At 40.9% G+C, this 19520-nt stretch overlaps 1 protein-coding gene across 2 annotated transcripts in view; it reads right to left on the reverse strand.

The window, feature by feature from the left end:
* Nucleotides 1-1475: 1475 nt before the first annotated feature.
* Nucleotides 1476-19520, reverse strand: part of LOC143017822 (enoyl-CoA delta isomerase 2-like) — a 28933-nt gene continuing 10888 nt past the window's right edge. For both annotated transcript variants that reach the window (XM_076172742.1, XM_076172741.1), the window contains exons 5-9: nt 18249-18427; nt 16876-16993; nt 9219-9338; nt 5122-5292; nt 1476-2196 (exon numbers count right to left, since the gene is read on the reverse strand). In XM_076172742.1, coding sequence (XP_076028857.1) covers nt 2104-2196; nt 5122-5292; nt 9219-9338; nt 16876-16993; nt 18249-18427 — 681 coding nt within the window. In that variant the 3' untranslated portion in view covers nt 1476-2103. The remainder of the gene's footprint in view (nt 2197-5121; nt 5293-9218; nt 9339-16875; nt 16994-18248; nt 18428-19520) is intronic.

Raw genomic sequence — 19520 nt, forward strand, 5'->3', positions numbered from 1 at the left:
TGGGTTGGTAGCTTGCTTGTTCCTTCCTCCCTGATCAGCGAATGTCTTCAAGGGATTTTTGGAGATTGGTTTCTAAAACCTTTCAGCGTTTTCCACACACTCTTAAACAAAAACATTGTGCATGTCTCTTCCTTTGCTGTCAATGTTGAGAAATGATGCTGCGATTTCAGCAGTAGCTGCCTTGCCTGTCTGAATATCAACAAGGGACTCTGATGCGACGGTGAATGGGTTGGCAAATCCTTCTTGGACTGTGCTAAGCAAGCTGCCAAGGTCCTTGTTACGTGCTACACGACTAGGAGAAACACTGCATGAGAGTCAGCAGCTTTGGAACGAGTTGCCACAGCACATGATTGAAGCAAATTTAACTCAAATATTTAAGTCCAGACTTTATAGTACCTAAAAGACCTGGGTATAAGCTATAAGGCCAGGCCTACTTATTAATCCTTAAGTGCGAGTGGAATCCAGGAGGTGCTAAGATAGGAGGGAGGGAGGAGGGTGGAGGGGAAGTGAATATATGGGAAATGAAATGGGTGGGAATGATTTCTATGCCTTTTTCTTTATGGCTACCCCCCGTGTAAGGGGGAAAAAATCCTTTGGTATATGTATGTATGTATGTATGTGAGTGGAATTAAGGTCACCCTGCATCATCTTTACACTGTACAGTATAACAATTTGAAAAAGAAATCCTTTGTGTCAGACTGAACACATCAGTTTCAAAGAAGCCCGTAAATGAATATGATCCAGGAAGGTCAAACCAGTAGCAGCACATGCAGAAGCACTAGTCTGTCAGATGAACCCCTCCCCAGTAGTTCCACCTGAACATCAACACCTAGAAAGACCACCCACATGATATAAGAATGCCTTGCACAAATCCCTCCATCCCCCTCAGCTGTCACTAGAATCCCCAACTCTTTCACCCATACCTCATCTGAAATGCAAGAACCTTATATACAACCCCTACACCCTCTCCAATTCATCAAAACTTTCACCCAGAACCCCATTCACCATCTCCCCTTACCTCCACTCTTAATTTTGCTTCCACTTGATAATGATCACACATTCCACCACCTTTTCAACAAGTTCACATCCACATTTCTTCCAGTTCTCCATTTGAATACACCTACATAATCCATTAATGTCCTCTCAACTGCTCTCCGACCAACCACCCTGTCCCATGTGTATTTGTTTATCTTCGTTCTTAAACATTCCATTTGGTACAAATCTCCAACATCCCTCTGTTGTTGTTCCTGCCACACCATAAATCAGCTCATTTCTTATTTTTACATTTAGATCCCCTAACACCAACAGTCACTAAATCATTCTATATACCAAAAGCTTTCCCCCCTTATAAGGTAGCCAAGTCAAAGGCACACACCTACCCCAACCCATTCCCCTCCTGTCCACCACCCTTTCCTCCCTCTCGTGATTTGGTCAGTTTTTCTGATCAAATCATACAAGGAAATTAAAAAAGGACAATGACCCAATTCTTTATTTTATACCATGTGAATGTATAAAATTATCAATATATAGAATAATTCTCTAATTCATACAGGCTAAAACTTTTTACATTCTGTAATGTGTATAATACAATTTCACTTGACCTTGAGCACCACAAGTGATTTTACTTTATCATCCAGGTTTGGTTTACTTTACTACATCTCTGTCTAGACAGGGCCACAGGTCTCCTGCAAGAGAGACCTGGACAATAGACTGATTGATTGATAGGTAACTGTCCTGTAAAAATGTATGTCCAACCAAACATCAAATAAGCCATTCATGCAAATAATGCGTGGAATACATTATCAGAACAGTTCTATGACCAAAATGGATGCAAGACTGGTCAATCATATATGATATCATACAATTCTGCACTGGGTAAAATTACTGGTATCCCCAATGCAGGCACAGGAAATGTGCCCACTGCAAAGCTTATGGCTTATTTCCTAAACTTTGTCTGATATAACATTTCAGATTTCAAATTCAAATGTTTGAAAACATTCTAGAAACAAACCTATTCTAATTGCATTGATAACTCTTGCTTGAAAAAAGCAAATGAGGGAGGAAGGGGAAGAGAAAGAGAATATTCTCTGATTAGTGAATGATCTATTTCTTTCTGCTGAAGAAAGCCATGATGGCCTTTGCACAATCATCAGAAAGCCATCTCTCAACAAGACGATCGCACTCAATGTCATTTACCTGAAAAAGTAAACAAACAGGTGGCAATGAATATTCATTATTAACTTAAGGAGTAAACAGCAACTTAAAAAACATTTAGTGGCAATCACTTAATCCTTTCAATATATACATAAAGAAGAGACCACTCCTGACAGTGTAAACATCTTAGGTGACAGTTGGCAAACAGACCACAATTCACCTTGTGTACTACATGACATCAGACTACTTATGGTACACAACTGGAAAGACTAATTGTACATGTTAATTTCAAGCCATTTGTCCCTAAACATGGATTACATCATACTCTCCCTTCCAATCTCTTACAATTCCACTCTCTATTGTTCACTTTCTTAAGAGCTCTATTTGGGAAGTTGAATTCTTTAAAATCTCTGCTTCTTCTTTTAGTCAGAACCCACCTACCACTGAATAAAACCATTTGGCATTTGACTGAACAAATCAACGTTTATGTAATTATGTTAAAACTGTGGTAAAGCTGTATGATATCAAATATACACTTACATATGCCAAAAGCATTTTCTTCCATATAAAAAGGATGGCAGAGTCAAAGCATACACCCACCTGACACCCATCCAAAAACCTAGTCATTATCACTCCTATCTTGGCTCCTTATGAATAAAAGGTCATCCCTGTCCCCCACCATGCTGCCTGGGTCAGAGGAAATGCAGCAAGACACACTACCTCCACAGCAGGCACCAACACCCAAAGCTGGTTTATTCCCACAGCTTCATTTACATGGTGACCTTCTCTCATCGTCTACTTCAGAAATATACAAACCAGACAAGAAAAAATCCCTTCAAGACAAACAATTCCATCCATTTATAACCATTCTCCATTCGTTCTTATCTTTTGCATTCTTCCTTGCTTGACATTTCTCTTGCATCCAATATCTCCTTCATCCCATCCACCTCGTTCTTGGTGTTCCTTTCAAGATTCCTCCCTCCACTTCTGCTATCCATACTCCTTTTGCTAGCCTTTCTTCGTTCCTTCCTTCTATATGGTCAATCTCAATATTCTTTTATCAATACTGCCAGCTCTCTTTCCAACTCCGCTCTCCACCTGACCTCTACATTTCTCATTCTACCCATCTTTGTAAACCCCACTAGACTTCTTAAACATTTTACCTCAAAAATACATTTAGGCTCTTCCTTTCTATATCCTTCAAATTCCAAGTCTTTGCTCTATACAATGCCTCAGGCACAAACACTCCTTTGTACGATCTTTTTGCGTTCATCCCCCAGATCCTATCTCTCATCATATTTTTATTCCACCACACATTCACTTCCCTTCCTCTATACTTCACCTCCGTCCCCACTCCTCCATTCCCTGCCACATGAAACTCCAAATACTTAAAAGCCATCTACTTCCTCCAGCCACTTGCTCTTCAAACCCACTATCAACCTCACTCCTTGTCCATCTCATCACATCACTTTACTATCTTTACTAGGCTACCTCCACTCCTGCACTCAGCCTCCCGTTTAAAAAAAATATTTAGTACATTGTGTTACCTATTTCCAACTATAATGTAAGATAGCCAGATTTCCTATATTGCAATAGACCAATGAAGGGTTATACTACAATATTACTATATTTAAAAATCAAAAGGGTTATAAATGTATTAATTTTGGCAAGTATAAGTCAGATGACAAGATGTTACAGTTTATACATTTTATTATTAATTGATATATGCATATGTCATTATAGCAAGCTTACAATAAAATGTGTGGTTTACTAAATAATTATGTCATGAACATGATCGTGTTCTTAGATTTTACATACTGAGGATTCAAACCACCCTCACCTTGACCTTCGCCGCAAGTAATGACACCCTAACCCGCTCAGCCAGCGAGCTTCCTATATATACATATATGTAGATTGAGAGAAGCGAGTAAATGCCTTGGTGGATTAAAAAGTGTAATGAGGAATAGACATTTGGGAATGGATGCTAAGAGGAGACTGTATGAAGGAGTGATTGTGCCAACAGCACTGTATGGGGGAGAAACATGAAACATAAGAGAGGAAAAGAGAAGGAGTTTGAATGTGTTTGAGATGAAGTGTCTGAGAAGTATGATGGGGGTTACTAGGCAAGATAGAGTGAGAAATGAGGAGGTGAGGAGGAGAACAGGGGTGGAAAGGGAGTTGGGAGATAGGGTTGATGAAAGAGTATTAGGATGGTTTGGACACATGGAAAGAATGAGTGAAGAAAGACTAGTAAAAGAGGTATGGAAGGCAGATGTGGAGGGAGTGAACATGAGGGGACGTCCTAGGATGAGATGGATGGATGGGATGAAGGGGGCTTTGGGGAAGAGGGGAATGTCTGTTGAGGAAGGACGGGAGAGGACAGAAGACAGGGGTGAATGGAGAATGGTTGTATATGGATGATATTGTGATGCATGAGGCGGAATGGGTGGGGGGATGGGGGGTGAGGTAGTATGTGTGAGCAAAATTTGACGCAGCCCGAAGGGATTTCTCCCCATCTTCTCCTTTAGTGCATGGGGGGACGGAGAGGGGGGTCGCCGATTTAATGAAGTGGCCTTGCTGTGGATGTGCTGTGACTTGCGACACTGCCTCTGACCCGTCATCCAGGAGGTGCTAAGATAAGAGGGAGGGTGGAGGGGAGTGGAGTGTATTTAGGGATGGAATGGGTGGGAATGATTTTATGACTTTCTTTTTGGCTACCTCCCTTGAAAGGGTATATGTGTATATGTGTATATGTGTATATATATATATATATATATATATATATATATATATATATATATATGTATATATATATATATGTATATATATAATATATAATATATATATACACATATATATATATATATATATACATATACATACATATATATATATATATATATATATATATATATATATATATATATATATATATATAATACCAGTAATAATAATTTATAATCTTACCTTATGCAGGACATCCTTTTCCATATCTCTAGTAAGTGCCTTAGAAAAGATAAGGGAATTTATAGGAAGTTTGGAAAGAGCTTGAAGGCGAGGCCACACTTCTTGTTGAAAGGATGAATCAGGAAACACTTCTGAGACAAATCCAATTTTCTCAGCTTCATGAGCAGTAATCTGGCATTAAAAAAATAAAGGTGGTTTATAAAAACAGTCATTATAAGTAAACCTGATTTGTGCCATACTCTAAAATTCTCATTCAACTTTTTGCCCCATGAATTACTTCACTGAGGACCTCCATTTTGCAAGTTATGATCCCAGTGTGCTGAAAAGAAGATTTACTTGTATATCAAAAAGCATCTTTTCTTTTACATGGGAGGTAGTCAGCCAAGGTATACCTTCACCCATCTCACACCTATTAGTTTCCCTTTTAAAAATCTCGACACTTCTTGAAAAGACAGAAATAAACAAAATAGGGATCAACAATGGATACATCTATGTGCTAGTTCTGCAATATGGGCAGAAAATCTGCCCATTTTCAAAACCCGTCAACCTCTCTCACCTCCATCAGGAGATACACAGTCTCTAGATTGGGTCAAGGATCTATATAAAATTCAATTCTACTTCTACACCTTTTCACACATGGAGAGCTGACAACTAGTGACTGGTCCTCTCCTTCTACTACTTTCAGCCAGTGACATCAAAAGAGTTCCACACTAGTACGACACAGACAATCCTTATAGTAATGGTGCAATCATGAGTAGTCACAGCTTCTCAACACCTCACTCTAATTGCAGCAGAATCACTTAGTGGTGTATCATTGCACAAGGTAACTACTTTAAAGGGGATGGCAGCTAAATTTAAATATGTTGTCTTTTTTTTTTTTTTTTCTAAGTAATTTAGTCTGGGAAATACCTTCGTGCAGTAGGCAGCGGATAGGGATGACCTTTCATCTACAAGGAGCTAAGATGAGAGGGAAGCAAAAAGGTGGTGGATGGGAGGGGAATGGGGGGATGGTGGGTGCATGCCTTGGCAGGCTATTTCCTTTATAAGGGGGAAGAGGCCCTTGTTATATACAAATAGTCTGGCAATCTTTTTTGATCATACAATGTGTTTTACTCAAACATCTACAATAACTTGACCCCCAGCACTCCACACTACATTTATCCAAAAACATGTGCATTGTTCACAAAACAAGCATTCCATGAAAGACCACTAGTTATTTTAGCATTTTTGGGTGGTTTTCTCTTCTGGATTTATGTTTTTAGGATACCTGATTAAGTACAGTACAGCATATATTGGTCTTGAGTCATATATTTCTCTAAGGTACCTTGGCTGTTCAATTTATACATGGATGGGGTGGAGCAAGAGGTAAATGCAAGGGTAATGGGCTGGGGATGGGAGATACATACATACATATACCAAAGGCTTCCCCCCCCTTAACCACTTCCATACGAGGACGCCTACGTAGGCGTCATGAGGAGCAAATGGGTACGCGATGATGCCGACGTCGGCGTCTTGATTATATTTATTGTAGTCGTACCTACGTAACCTCCATTCTCTCTAAACTGGCTTCATCATATTTTCTATGGTTATCAAAATTTACAGGTGAAAGAGAACAAACGATTGAGCATTGACTTTATTTTTTATAATGTGATTATTATGACGCAACATCGCACATCGGGCAGCTAATGCTGCCAGATGTGCGATGTGCCCCGGATAGAAGAGGTTAAAAAGGAAGTAGCCAAAAAACAATGGCATAAAATCCACTCTCACCCATTTCATCCACTCCCATTCACCCCCCTCCCTCCCTCTTATCTTGGCTCCTCCTGAATGATGGGTCATCCCTGCATCTCATCCACTGCCCTGTGTCAGAAGCAGTGTCGCAAGACAAAGCACATCCACAGCAAGGCTACTTCATTAAATCTGCACCCCCCCCCCCTCTCTGTCCCCTTGTGCAGGAATGGAGAAGACAAAGAGAAATGCCTTTGGGCTGCATCAATTTATTTTTCACACACACTCCCTCACCCCCCATTCCCCACACACTACCCCTCATGCATCACAGCATCATCCATACACAACCATTCTCCATTCACCCCTATACTCTGTCCTCTCCCGTCCTTCCTCAACAGACATTCCCCTTTTCAATGCCCCTTTTACCCCATCTATCCATCTCATGTAGGGAAGAGGCCAAACGCAGAGTATGGGAGTCCAATATATTTTACGTTTCGCCCAGCAGGGCTTCTTCAGAAATAACATCGATGAAAAACATTTTACTCCTTATATAGCCCGAGCCTTGCGGGGAGAAACAAACATTAAAATGGTGTACTCACAATTTGCGCAAATTGCTTGTTACTTGTAATTAAAATTGCCAATGGTTTGTTAATTGTAAAAAATCCACTATTCTGATTTATATTTTCTATGTTATTTTCGATGTTATTTCTGAAGAAGCCCTGCTGGGCGAAACGTAAAATATATTGGACTCCCATACTCTGCGTTTGGCCTCTTCCCTACAGAGCTGTTGCAGTCATTGCTGCCTTTACTTATCCATCTCATCCTTGGTCACCCCCTCATGTTCACTCCTTCCACACCTCCTTAACTAATCTTTCTTCACTCATTCATTCCATGTGTCCAAACCATCCCAATACTCTTTCATCAACCCTATCTCCTAACTCCCTTTCCACCCGTTCTCCTCCTCACCTCCTTGTTTCTCACTTTATCCAGCCAATAACCCCTATCATACTTCTCAGGCACCTCATCTCAAACACATTCAAACTCCTCTCTTATGTTCCTTGTTTCTGCCTCATACAGTGCTGTTGGCACAATCACTCCTTCATACAATCTCCTCTTAGCATCCACTCCCAAATGTCTATTTCTCGTTACACTTTTTAATCCCCTAAGGCTTCTCTCAATCTACATTCTACCTCCACCTCCACTCCTCCCTTTTCTGCCAAATTCACACCCAAGTATCTAAAACTATCCATTTCATCCAGTCTCTCTCCCTTAATACTCACTCCCAGTCTACTGCCACTTTCTCCCCTTGTACGTCTCTCACTTTACTTTTACCTACATTTACAACTTCCTTCTTTTGAACACCTTCCCAAACTCTTGACACTAACTTCCTCAATCCCTCCTTTGATTCTGCTATAAGTGTGGTGTCATCAGCAAACAACAACTGGCTTATCTCCCACTTTTCTCCATTTTCTTTAATAATTTCCAATTCCGGACACATTACCCTTGCATTTATCTCTTGCACCACCCCATCCATGTATAAATTGAACAGCCAAGGCGACATAACACATCACTGGCAAAGTCCCACCCCAACATCATACCACTCACTCTCTCCATTTCTAATTCAAACACAAGCTCTACCACTCTCATAAAAACTCTTGACTGCTCTTAGCAGCTTTCCTCCTACCCCATATATCTGCAATACCTTCCACAGTGCCTTCCTGTCTACCCTGTCACAAGCCTTTACCAAATCCATAAAAGCCCCCAAAAATCTTTGCCTTTTCCGCTTTTTCACATATCTGTCTTACCACAAAAATCTGATCTACGCAACCCCTACCAGTCCTAAACCCACACTGTTCCTCACCACTCTCTCTGTTCTTTTTTCTCCTAATCCTCTCAATCAAGACCGTCCCATATGCCTTCCCAACTACACTTAACAAACTGATCCCTCTGAAACTACTACACTCATACTTGTCTCATTTTCCTTTGTAAAGTGGAACTATACAGGCACTCTACCCTCTATTAAACATGCATTAAATATCCTTACCAGCCCGTCCACTATCACTGTACCTCCTTTTTTTTTTTTAGACATTCTGCATGACACCTATCCAACCCAGGTGCCTTACTTACTCTCATCTTCTTAATAACTGTCTTCACTTCATCTTTCCTTATTTCTCCTCCATTTTCCTCACTCATCACTCTCATTTTCTTAGTGCTTCCCACTGCAACTACCTTTCCCTCCCTATCCTCCTTCACATTTAGCAACTCCCTAAAATACTCTGCCCATCTTCTTCTTACTGCCTTCATTTAGATACAATTTCTCTATTGTGGGGTACTGGGGGCAAGCTATAATCAACATAAATTAACCTTACCTTTTTATTAAAGAGGAGTAGTTCTGTTGCTTTAGATGTACCCATTATGCGAGGAAAAGTGTATGAAGAACATCCTTCTGGAGACTGACCAAGGGCACTGAATGGTGTGTGGAATGTTGCCTAAAATAATAAATAAAACATAAAATGTACTTTTGAAAACAAATGAGTTAACATATATAAATTACATATTCTAATCCCACATGCCCTCAGGTCATCACAAGTGGCATGAACTCTATTGTAAGCTAAGGGTACGTACAGGCAATGCTTGGTCAAATGTACTAGTGTGTCCTATACACTGTATGGTGACCGAGTAAAAGAAACATGTACATATCTATATCTTAGCTACCTCACTTATAAAGGGGGAGAAGCCTTTGGTTGGATAGATTTACATCTGGTTTGTGATGTTTGCTGGTTCAGTGGGTTTGTGTCACCAATTGTGACCGAGGTCAGGATTGGAGGCAGTTTAAATCCTGCTGGCAGCAAACAAGTTCATAGTATCATAGTATGGGGTACATTAAATTCCCTACTTCAAAAAATCCTTCTTCAGGTGGGACTGTCCTGACCTATTCTGAAAGGGGGAGTTCCTGATGTTAAACATATTTATTGTTCTCTAGAGGAAATGTTTCTGTAGATTTTGAATGTGGAATTGGTGTTGGATTGGGGTGTATTTTAATTTGGACCACATGATTCAAGACAGTGTAAATCCCAGAGGGTAAAGCAAGTCCATATGTGGGGGTGAGGGTAGGGATGGGGGTGGGGATGTGTCTTGAGTTTACTTCTATCTTCATTGCTTTGGAGGTAAAGAGGATACTAGCATGATGTCTTTTATGTAGTGCTGTCATGTTTCGGTTGAAGGGGGCTTTGGGGAAGAGGGGAATGTCTGTTGAGGAAGGACGGGAGAGGACAGAAGACAGGGGTGAATGGAGAATGGTTGTATATGGATGATGTTGTGATTGCATGAGGTGGAATGGGCACGGGGGTGGGGGGTGAGGTAGTATGTGTGAGCAAAATTTGACGCAGCCCGAAGGGATTCCTCCCCGTCCTCTCCTTTTATGCAATGGGGGGACTGAGAGGGGGGTCACCGATTTAATGAAGTGGCCTTGCTGTGGATGTGCTGTGTCTTGCGACACTGCTTCTGACCCAGGGCAGTGGACAAGGTGCAGGGATGACCCATCATCCAGGAGGTGCTCAGATAAGAGGGAGGGTGGAGGGGTGTGGAGTGTATTCAGGGATGGAATGGATGGAAATGATTTTATGCCTTTCCCTTTTTGGCTACCTCCCTTGTAAGGGGGAAAAAGCCTTGGTATATGTATGTATGTATGTCATGTTTCAGGTGGGGAGCTGGTCAAATTAGTTCACACTGTGCATGCGAGTGTGTAAGGGGAGCTCACTACTATGTTATTAATGGGGGGAGGAGGCTTACCAGGTAAGGGGTGGTAGCAGAATGGGGGTTTTGATGCTCCCTCACTTTACCTGATACATGATTATTTGTCCATCTATTTATTTGTTAATTTCTTCATTTATCATCACAGATGAGATGGATGGGGTAAAAGGGGCATTGGGAAAGAGGGGAATGTCTGTTGAGGAAGGAAGGAAGAAGACAGAAGATAGGGGTGAATGGAGAATAGTTGTGTATGGATGATGCTGTGATGCATGGAAAAGAGTGGGGGGATGGGGTGAGGTAGTATGTGTGAATGATATTTTCATGCAGCCCAATGGGAATTCTCCCCATCTTTTTTTCTGCATGAGCAGATGGAGGGGGGAGGGGGTCACTGATTAAATGAAGTGACCTTACTGTGGATGTGCTGCAACTTGCAACACTGCTTCTGACCCATGGCAGTGGGTGAGATGTAGGGATGACCTGTCACCTAGGAGGAGCCAAGATAAGAGGGAGGGAGGGGGGTGAATGGAAGTGGAGTATGTGGGGATAGAATGGGTAGGAGTGGATTTTATGCCTTTGTTTTTTTTTTGCTCCCTTCCTTGTATTTTTCATATATGGGTGGGAATGGATAAGCCTTTGACTTTGGCTACCTCCCTTGTGAGGGGGGGAAAGCCAGTAGTATATGTATTATCTATTATTAGAAATTACGTAAAAGGTGACGTCATATTGAACTCGCTTATTGAACTCTAGAAGTTTAATTTCATTAAAGTAATAAATTATGTATATTTAAATTATTGGATAAAATCTGAATGATTAATAATGTTAATGATCAATTGCTACTGATAATTTGTAGTCTATTGAAAAATTTAAACATTTGAATTAAATACCGAAAATTCTGGTCGGTGAAAAGTAAACAATGGTCGCGAAAATTATAGATATTGCGTGTGGCCTGCGACCGGATTCACTCAAATATTGTTCTCGACAAGTTAAGACGCTTAGAATTTGTGTCAACTGAAACTACAGAAGATCAATTTCGGAGGAACATTTACTCCCAACTGTAAAGAGAAACCTCTCTTTAAAGAATAAAATTACATAATTGAAAATAACGGATAAACTTAAAAGGGCGAAAGGGACGTAAGTATAACTCGGCCGAGTTAAAACCGGTCTCTCGAAAATCCGCCTTTTCTAAAATTTCACATCTAAATTATCAAGAAGAAGGTAAGATCAACTTTCTCTTTTGAATTAGTTTAACTATAGTAAGAATTATTTGTTTGGATGAGGAAAACAGATCCTTTTCCAATACTATATCACACTTGACCCTCATTTATCTGGACCTCATTAATCTAGATTTTGTTTTTTCCGGACAGTGTATGGCTAATAATTTGAATCTGGATGGCCAACAAATGAATTCGAACAATGCATGCCTCTCCTACTGCCAAAAATGCCCAACAGGTGGCAGCAGGAAGTTGTAAACAAGTCTGGCCAACATCTCTCAGTGCTTGTCCATGCCAATGCTAGCGGTACCCACCATCTCAAACTTGCAGTCGTGAGTAAATCTAAGGCACCTAGAGTGCTATGAGCCGTAATTAGTGATTTACCAGGGCACTACTTCGCCTCAGCAAAGGAATGGTTTACTTCTGTCATATTCCTTGAGTGGTTCAAAAAATATCTTGTGCCAGCTGTGTGTGAATACCAGATTCACAGTTTGAAAATTGCTCCAGAAGATGTGAAAGCACTCCTTATTTTGGATAAACACCCCATCCCATCCCAGTGAAAGTCTGCTTGTTTGTGATGATGGTCTCACTCATGTGATGTTTATGTCTCCTAACACAACATCAGTGATACAGCCTATGGATCAGGGCATAATTTCAGTGCTGAAAAGGCGTTACATCACACAATATCTTGAGGTGTTAGCCATCCTTCAAGAAGACAACAAAGCTGAGGACACAAGAGAGGCAAGAACACTTACCAATATAATATTGTTCAGGTAAGCAAAACTATAGTTCTGTTGTCTTTTATCTTTTTCAGAATGGTTATTTAATTTTATTTGCAATATATATATATATATATATATATATATATATATATATATATATATATATATATATATAGTGTATATATATACACACATATACATACATACATACATTTGTGTTATCCAGACTTTTTCATTATCTGAACCAATTCCTGCACCATTTTGTCCAGAAAAACAAGGGTCAAGTGTATATATGTACCATCTCTCTAAATATTCATTTCCTTTTTATGCCTAACCCTGTGGTGGGGGAAAAGAATGCTGCCACCAAGTCTTCCCACTTGAGCCAAAAAAAAAAAAAAAAAAAAAAAAAAAAAAAAAAAAAAAAAAAAAAAAAAAAAAAAAAAAAAAAATAAAAAAGGAAAAAAAAAAGAAGAAAAAAAAGAAAAAAAAAAAAAAAAAAAAAAAAAAAGGGATAGGACTAGGAATCCTGCTACCTGTTGCCCCAAAGGGGACATTTCTAAAAAAAAAAAGTAAAGGCATAAGAGGGTCTAGGAATTTTCCAACTAAGGTGGGGTCTTTTAATGTGCATGGACATGGTACAGATGAGTAAAAGGGAAGGGATAGGCAGTATGTTTGTGAGAAGATAGATGTGTTGGCATTGAGTAAAACTTTGTGAAAATGGAGGGGCGAGTGTGAGTTTGGTGGTTCTCTGGAGTGAAGAGAAGATGAGGGAGAGAAGAGGTGGCTATACTAGTCAGTGAAGAGATAGGTAAGCATGTAGTGGAGTGGAAGGAGGTTACGTTTCTTCATGGTTAATGTGGATGAAGGTGAAGCTGGGAAGGGAGATGTGGGTTTTTGTAAGTGCATCATATGGGCCTGGTAGTGAGAAGAGTGAAGAGGAAAGGGTGGCTTTTGGATGGATTTAAATGAGTGCATAGAGGGATTTGGGAGAAATGTCAATGTAGTTGTGTTGGGAGACCTTAATGCTTGGGTAGGAAATGAACCAATAGACAGAGTGATTGGGAAGTGTGGAGTTCCAGGAAAAAATCATAGTGGAGAGCTGATGGTGGAGACGTGTCTCAAAAGAGAGTTGATGATAGCAAATACAGTGTTTTGGAAGAAAGACGAGCATAAGTACACATGGGAGAGGGTGGTGGATGAAAGGGTAGATAGAGCATTAATGGACTATATTGTGGTAACCAGGTGTATAGTAGGAAGAGTTAAGAATATACATGTTCTAAGGGGAGAGAATGGGGTAATATCAGATCATTTTTTAGTAGAAGGAAAGTTGAGAGTGGAGGATAGGTGGAGAAAGACGAAAAGGGCAGAAGGAAGGGAGGTACTTAAGAGTGAACTGCTTAAATGAGAAAGAAAAGGAGTATAAAAAGTTGAGAGAGGAGTGGGAGGGAGCAAAGGAGGAATGGAGATGGTTCAACAAGGGAGTCATAAGGTGTGCGAAGATGGTGTGTGGAATAAGGAGGCTGGGAGGAAATAGAAGGAAGGGTAGTGAGTGGCGGGATGAGGAAGCAGAGAGGGGTGTAAAAGAGAAGAAGCAAGCTTTCACAGATTGGTCACAAATTAGGATGAAGGAATCATACGAGAGGTACAAAGTAAAGAGAAGAGAAGTAAAGCATAAGATAAAGGAGTCAAAGAAGAGAGCAGATGTGAAATGGGGTAAAAGTATGACAGAAAAATTTGAAAGTAATAAAAAGATGTTTTGGAAATAAATTAAGAGAGGAAGAGGAGGCGAATCAAGTAGAAAAAAGTAAAAGGTGCAGATGGAGAGATGATAATGGAAGAGAAGGCAGTAAGAGGAAGGTGGACAGAGTATTTTAGGGAGTTGCTAAATGTGAAGGAGGATAGGGAGGGAAAGATAGTTGCAGTGGGAAGCGCTAAGAAAATGACTGTGATAAGTGAGGAAAATGGAGGAGAAATAAAGAAACATGAAGTGAAGGCAGCAGTTAAGATCATGAGAGCACGTAACGCACCTGGGTTGGATGGATGCCATGCAAAATGTCTGAAAAATGGAGGTACAGTGATGGTGGACTGGCTGGTGTGGTTATTTAATGTTTGTTTAAGAGAAGGCAGAGTGCTGGAGGACTGGAGGAGTGCCTGTATAGTTCCACTTTAAAAGGGAAAAGGGGACAAGTGTGAGTGTAGTAGATTCAGAGGGATCAGCTTGTTAAGTGTAGTTGGGAAGGCTTATGGGAGGGTCTTGATTGAGAGGATTAAGAGAGGAACTGAGGGAGTAATTGGTGAGGAACAGTGTGGGTTTAGGACAGGTAGGGGTTGCATAAATCAGATTTTTGTGGTAAGAAATATGTGAGAAAGCTATTGGAAAAGGTAAGGATGTGTTTTGGGCTTTTATGGATCTGGAAAAGGCTTATGACAGGGTACATAGGAAAGCACTGTGGGAGGTATTGCAGATATATGGGATAGGAGGAAAGTTGTTAAGAGCAGTCAGGAGTTTTTATGAGGATAGTAGAGCTTGTATTAGGATTAAAAATGGAGAGAGTGGTTTGAGGTAAAGATGGGACTTTGTCAGGTATGTGTTATGTCACCCTGGCTGTTCAATTTATACATGGATGGGGTGCTGTGAGAGGTAAATGCAAGGGTAGTGGGTCAGGGATTGGAGATGGTTAAAGAAAATGGAGAAAAGTTGGAGATAAGCCAGTTATTGTTTGCTGATGACACTGCACTTGTGGCAGGATCAGAGGAGGGATTGAGGAAGTTAGTGACAGAATTTGGGAAGGTGTGCAAAAGGAGGAAGTTGAGGATAGATGTGGGTAAAAGTAAGGTGATGAGATGTACAAGAGGAGAAAGTGGCAACAGACTGGAAATGAGTATTAAGGGAGAGAGATTGGACGAAGTGGATAGTTTTAGATACTTGTTTGTGAATGTGGCACGAAAGGGAGGAGTGTAGGTGGAGGTAGAATGTACACTGAGAGAAGCCTTGGGGGATTAAAAAGTGTAACGTGAAATAAGACATTTGGGAATGGATGCTAAGAGGAAATTGTATGAAGGAGTGATTGTGCAAACAGCACTGTATGAGGCAGAAACAAGGAACATAAGAGAGGAAGAGTTTGATTGTATTTGAGATGAGGTGCCTGAGAAGTATGATAGGGGTTACTAGGCTAGATAAAGTGAGAAACAAGGAGGTGAGGAGGAGAACAGGGGTGGAAAGGGAGTTGGGTGATAGGGTTGATGAAAGAGTATTGGGATGGTTTGGACACATGGAATGAATGAATGAAGAAAAATTAATTAAAGAGGTGTAGAAGGCAGAGGTGGAAGGAGTGAACATGAGGGGGTGACCAAGGATGAGATGGATGGATGGGGTAAAAGGAGCATTGGGAAAGAGGGGAATGTCTGTTGAGGAAGGAAGGGAGAAGACAGAAGATAGGAGTGAATGGAGAATGGTTGTGTATGGATGATGCTGTGATGCATGAAAGGTAGAGGGTGGGGGATGGGGGGTGAGGTAGTATGTGTGAAAAATAATTTTATGCAGCCTGAAGGATTTCTCCCAATCTTCTCTTTTTCTGCATAAGGGGATGGAGAGGGAGGGGGGTGCTGATTAAATGAAGTGGCCTTGCTGTGGACATGCTGTGTCTTGCGACACTGCTTCTGACCCTGGGTAGTTGGTGAGATGCAGGGATGACCCAGGAGGAGCCAAGATAAAAGGGAGGGAGGGGGGGTGAATGGGAGTGGAGTATGTGGGGATGGAATGGGTGGGAGTGGATTTTATGCCTTTATTTTTTTACTACCTCCCTTGTATGGGGGTAAGCCTTTGGTATATGTATGTATATTTTGTTTCTATTACTGTGGCTACAGACTGGGTGACCTTTCTTGCGGGGAGCCTCCTTACCAGGTGAAGCAAGGATAGACCATGTTCAGGGTATCTTTTCTAAGCTGTTCCCATATGGAGTGAACAGAGTGGATTTTGAAATGGCTTTCTGGTTGTAATGTTGCCCAAATCTTGGTACTGCACAACCGCTGCCTAAACACAAGCTCTGACTATAGGCTTCCAAAGATCATTATTTCCTGTCCCCCATCAATTAAGCATCAACACCATGGGAGTTATAGTGAGTTAAGGAAAGGAGACTAAAGGTATTGTTAGATAGTACAGGAAAAGGTACATCAATGATTGAGTATACTGTCACTCCTTCATTTGTTATCTCACAATTACCATGAACTTTCCTGCCAGAAGTCAATCCTTAGGAGCACTACCTGGAGTTGGTTAGGCAGTAATTAGACTCTCCTCTGAGAAGGAATACCTACCCCATTAACTCTATACTAAAACTCACCTTATCTGTTGCGTACACAGCATCAAATAATGCCATTATAGTGACTGAGACCCCAACAGCAGGACCATTTACCACTGCAATAAGAGGTTTCTTGAAGTCTATGAAGGATGACACAAACCTGTGTAGTAAAACAAAATAATGCTGTGACTTCTTACACTTATTATCCATACATATATCAAGGGCTTTTTTTTTTCCCTTACAAGGGAGGTATATAATTCTTTGCTGTGTGGGGATGATATGGGTGGGAGTGGATTTATGCCTTTTGACTTTGGGAAAAAGCTCTTGGTATATGTATGTATGTATATAATTCTGGATGGGTGCATGCCTTTGACTTGGCTAGCTCCCTTATGAGGGGAAAGAAACCTTAGTATATAGAAATATAGATATATATATATAGTTTTCACTGCTTCTGACCCAGGGCGGTGGGCAGGATGCAGGGATGACCAGTCATCCAGGAGGTGCTCAGATGAGAGGAAGGGTGGGAGGGGTGTGGAGTGTATTTAGGGATGAAATGGGTGGGAGTGTTTTTATGCCTTTCCCTTTTTGGCTACCTCCCTTGGAAGGGGGAAAAAGCCTTGGTATATGTATGTATGTATGTACAATATTTTTGGATCTTTCAGTACGAGTCTAATTCAAATGTGCCAAAAACATGATTCAACAGACTAAACTTTAATATCCCTGCAAAAATAATAAGGCTGTTTCTAATCATTCACTCTATCAATCAAAGCAATGATAGATCAGATCACCTTCCCATTTTTTTTTCTCGCAGCCATTATGTCTATACTTTGCCAGACCTCACAGGTTTAAGATTATGCTTTTAATGCCATCACATATTAGCTCTACCTAGACTTCATCCACAATCCATCTAATTTCTCAACTCTAGATGCTAACACCCTATTCCACTCTGTTACCAGGATCCCCATATATTAAGGATTACAGAATTTGTCTTATTAAATGTAGGTTTTCCATGATGAGCTAAGATGAGTGGGAAAGAAAGGGTGGTGGATGGGAGTGGAATGGGTATATACCTTTTGACTTTGGCTACCTCCCTGGGAAAGGGAAAAAAGCCCTTGGTACATAGATAGAATGTAGGTTTTAGAATTATCCTTATTCTGTTCACAAAGCTGATAACCTGCAACTACTTCCCTCCTTATACTTCAAGTTGGAGACAGACTAATATGACATAGACAACAGTCTTAAAGTTTTTCCTGTAGAGATCTTTGGGAGAACCCAAGGACTGCTGTCAGTTGCTGGGGAGTTGCCAGCTTTCAGTTAATGAAACACAAAGCAAATAATTATAATCAAATACTGCAAATGACAATCATGATCCAAATTGTGGGTGATTACTATAGAAAAGATTAAGCATTACAAACCTATTCAAAAGTTTGCCTGAATCTATCGCCATCTGTTTCATTCCCTCAGGAGGAATGTTCATAAAGTTGGAAAGGTCATTGCCAGAGCAGTAGAAGTCCCCAGCTCCTGTAACTGCAGTAATCACAACACCAGGGTCTTCATCTGCTTCTTTAAGAGCTGATGACCATTCATTATACATCTGTCAAAATATAAACATGTAAGTACTGGGATGGTTTGAACACATGAAAAGAATGAGAGAAGAAAGATTAGTAAAAGAGGTGTAGAAGGCAGACGTGGAGGGAGTGAACATGAGGGGGTGACCAGAATGAGATGGATGAATGGGGTAAAAGGGACATTGGGAAAGAGGGAATGTCTGTTGAGGAAGGAAGGGAGAAGACAGAAGATAGGGGTGAGTGGAGAATGGTTGTGTATGGATGATGCTGTGATGCATGGAAGGGAGTGGGTGGGGGATGTGGGGGTGAGGAAGTATATGTAAATGATATATTGATGCAGCCAGAAAGGATTTCTACCATCTCTTTTTCTGCATAAGGGGACAGAGGGAGGGGGGATCACCGATTAAATGAAGTGGCCTTGCTGTGGATAAGCTGTGTCTTGCTATATTGTTTCTGATCCAGGGCAGTGGGCAAGATGTAGGGATGACCTGTCATCCAGGAGCCAAGAAATGAGGGAGGGAGGGGTGGTGAGTGGGAGTGGATTTATGCCTTTGTCTTTGGCTACCTCCCATGTACAGGGGAAAAAGTTGTTGGTATATGTATGTACAAAACACATGAAAACTGTCTTGGCTCAATAAATCCTTTGCCTCTGGTCTCTCTTCCAGAAGACCTGTGGCCCCCAGAAATCAGCAACAGCCTTCACACAGGTCCATAAGTCACTAAGAGAAGAAATATTGCATTGTTGTCTGGGGATAGTCAGTGTGCGGCATTATAGAATTAGGTGTTCTGTGTCCCCTGTGTGGTGATTGCACGTGGGGCAGTTTGAATCTGTAACCAGGCCCAATCTGCATTGATACTGTCTCAATGACACATGGTGACCTCAGTGTAAGCATGTTAGTGTGGTTCTTGTTTGGTGTGTGAGGGTTTTATCTGTGGGACTTATATCTGGGGGTTATTGGCATACTGAGAAAGACAGCTGTCCAGGAATACAGCTAACACAGTATTAGGTTTTATTGCTAGGACTGTTATGAATAAAAGTGCAGAGGTAGTTATCAAACTATCTGGCATTAGTTAGACCCATCCTTGACTATGCGGTATAGTTTTGGTCTCCGTCCTATA

This window comes from Oratosquilla oratoria, chromosome 33 (assembly GCF_046742065.1).
Source record: "Oratosquilla oratoria isolate Oo_2021 chromosome 33, ASM4674206v1, whole genome shotgun sequence".
NCBI classification, from domain to species: Eukaryota; Metazoa; Arthropoda; class Malacostraca; order Stomatopoda; family Squillidae; genus Oratosquilla; species Oratosquilla oratoria.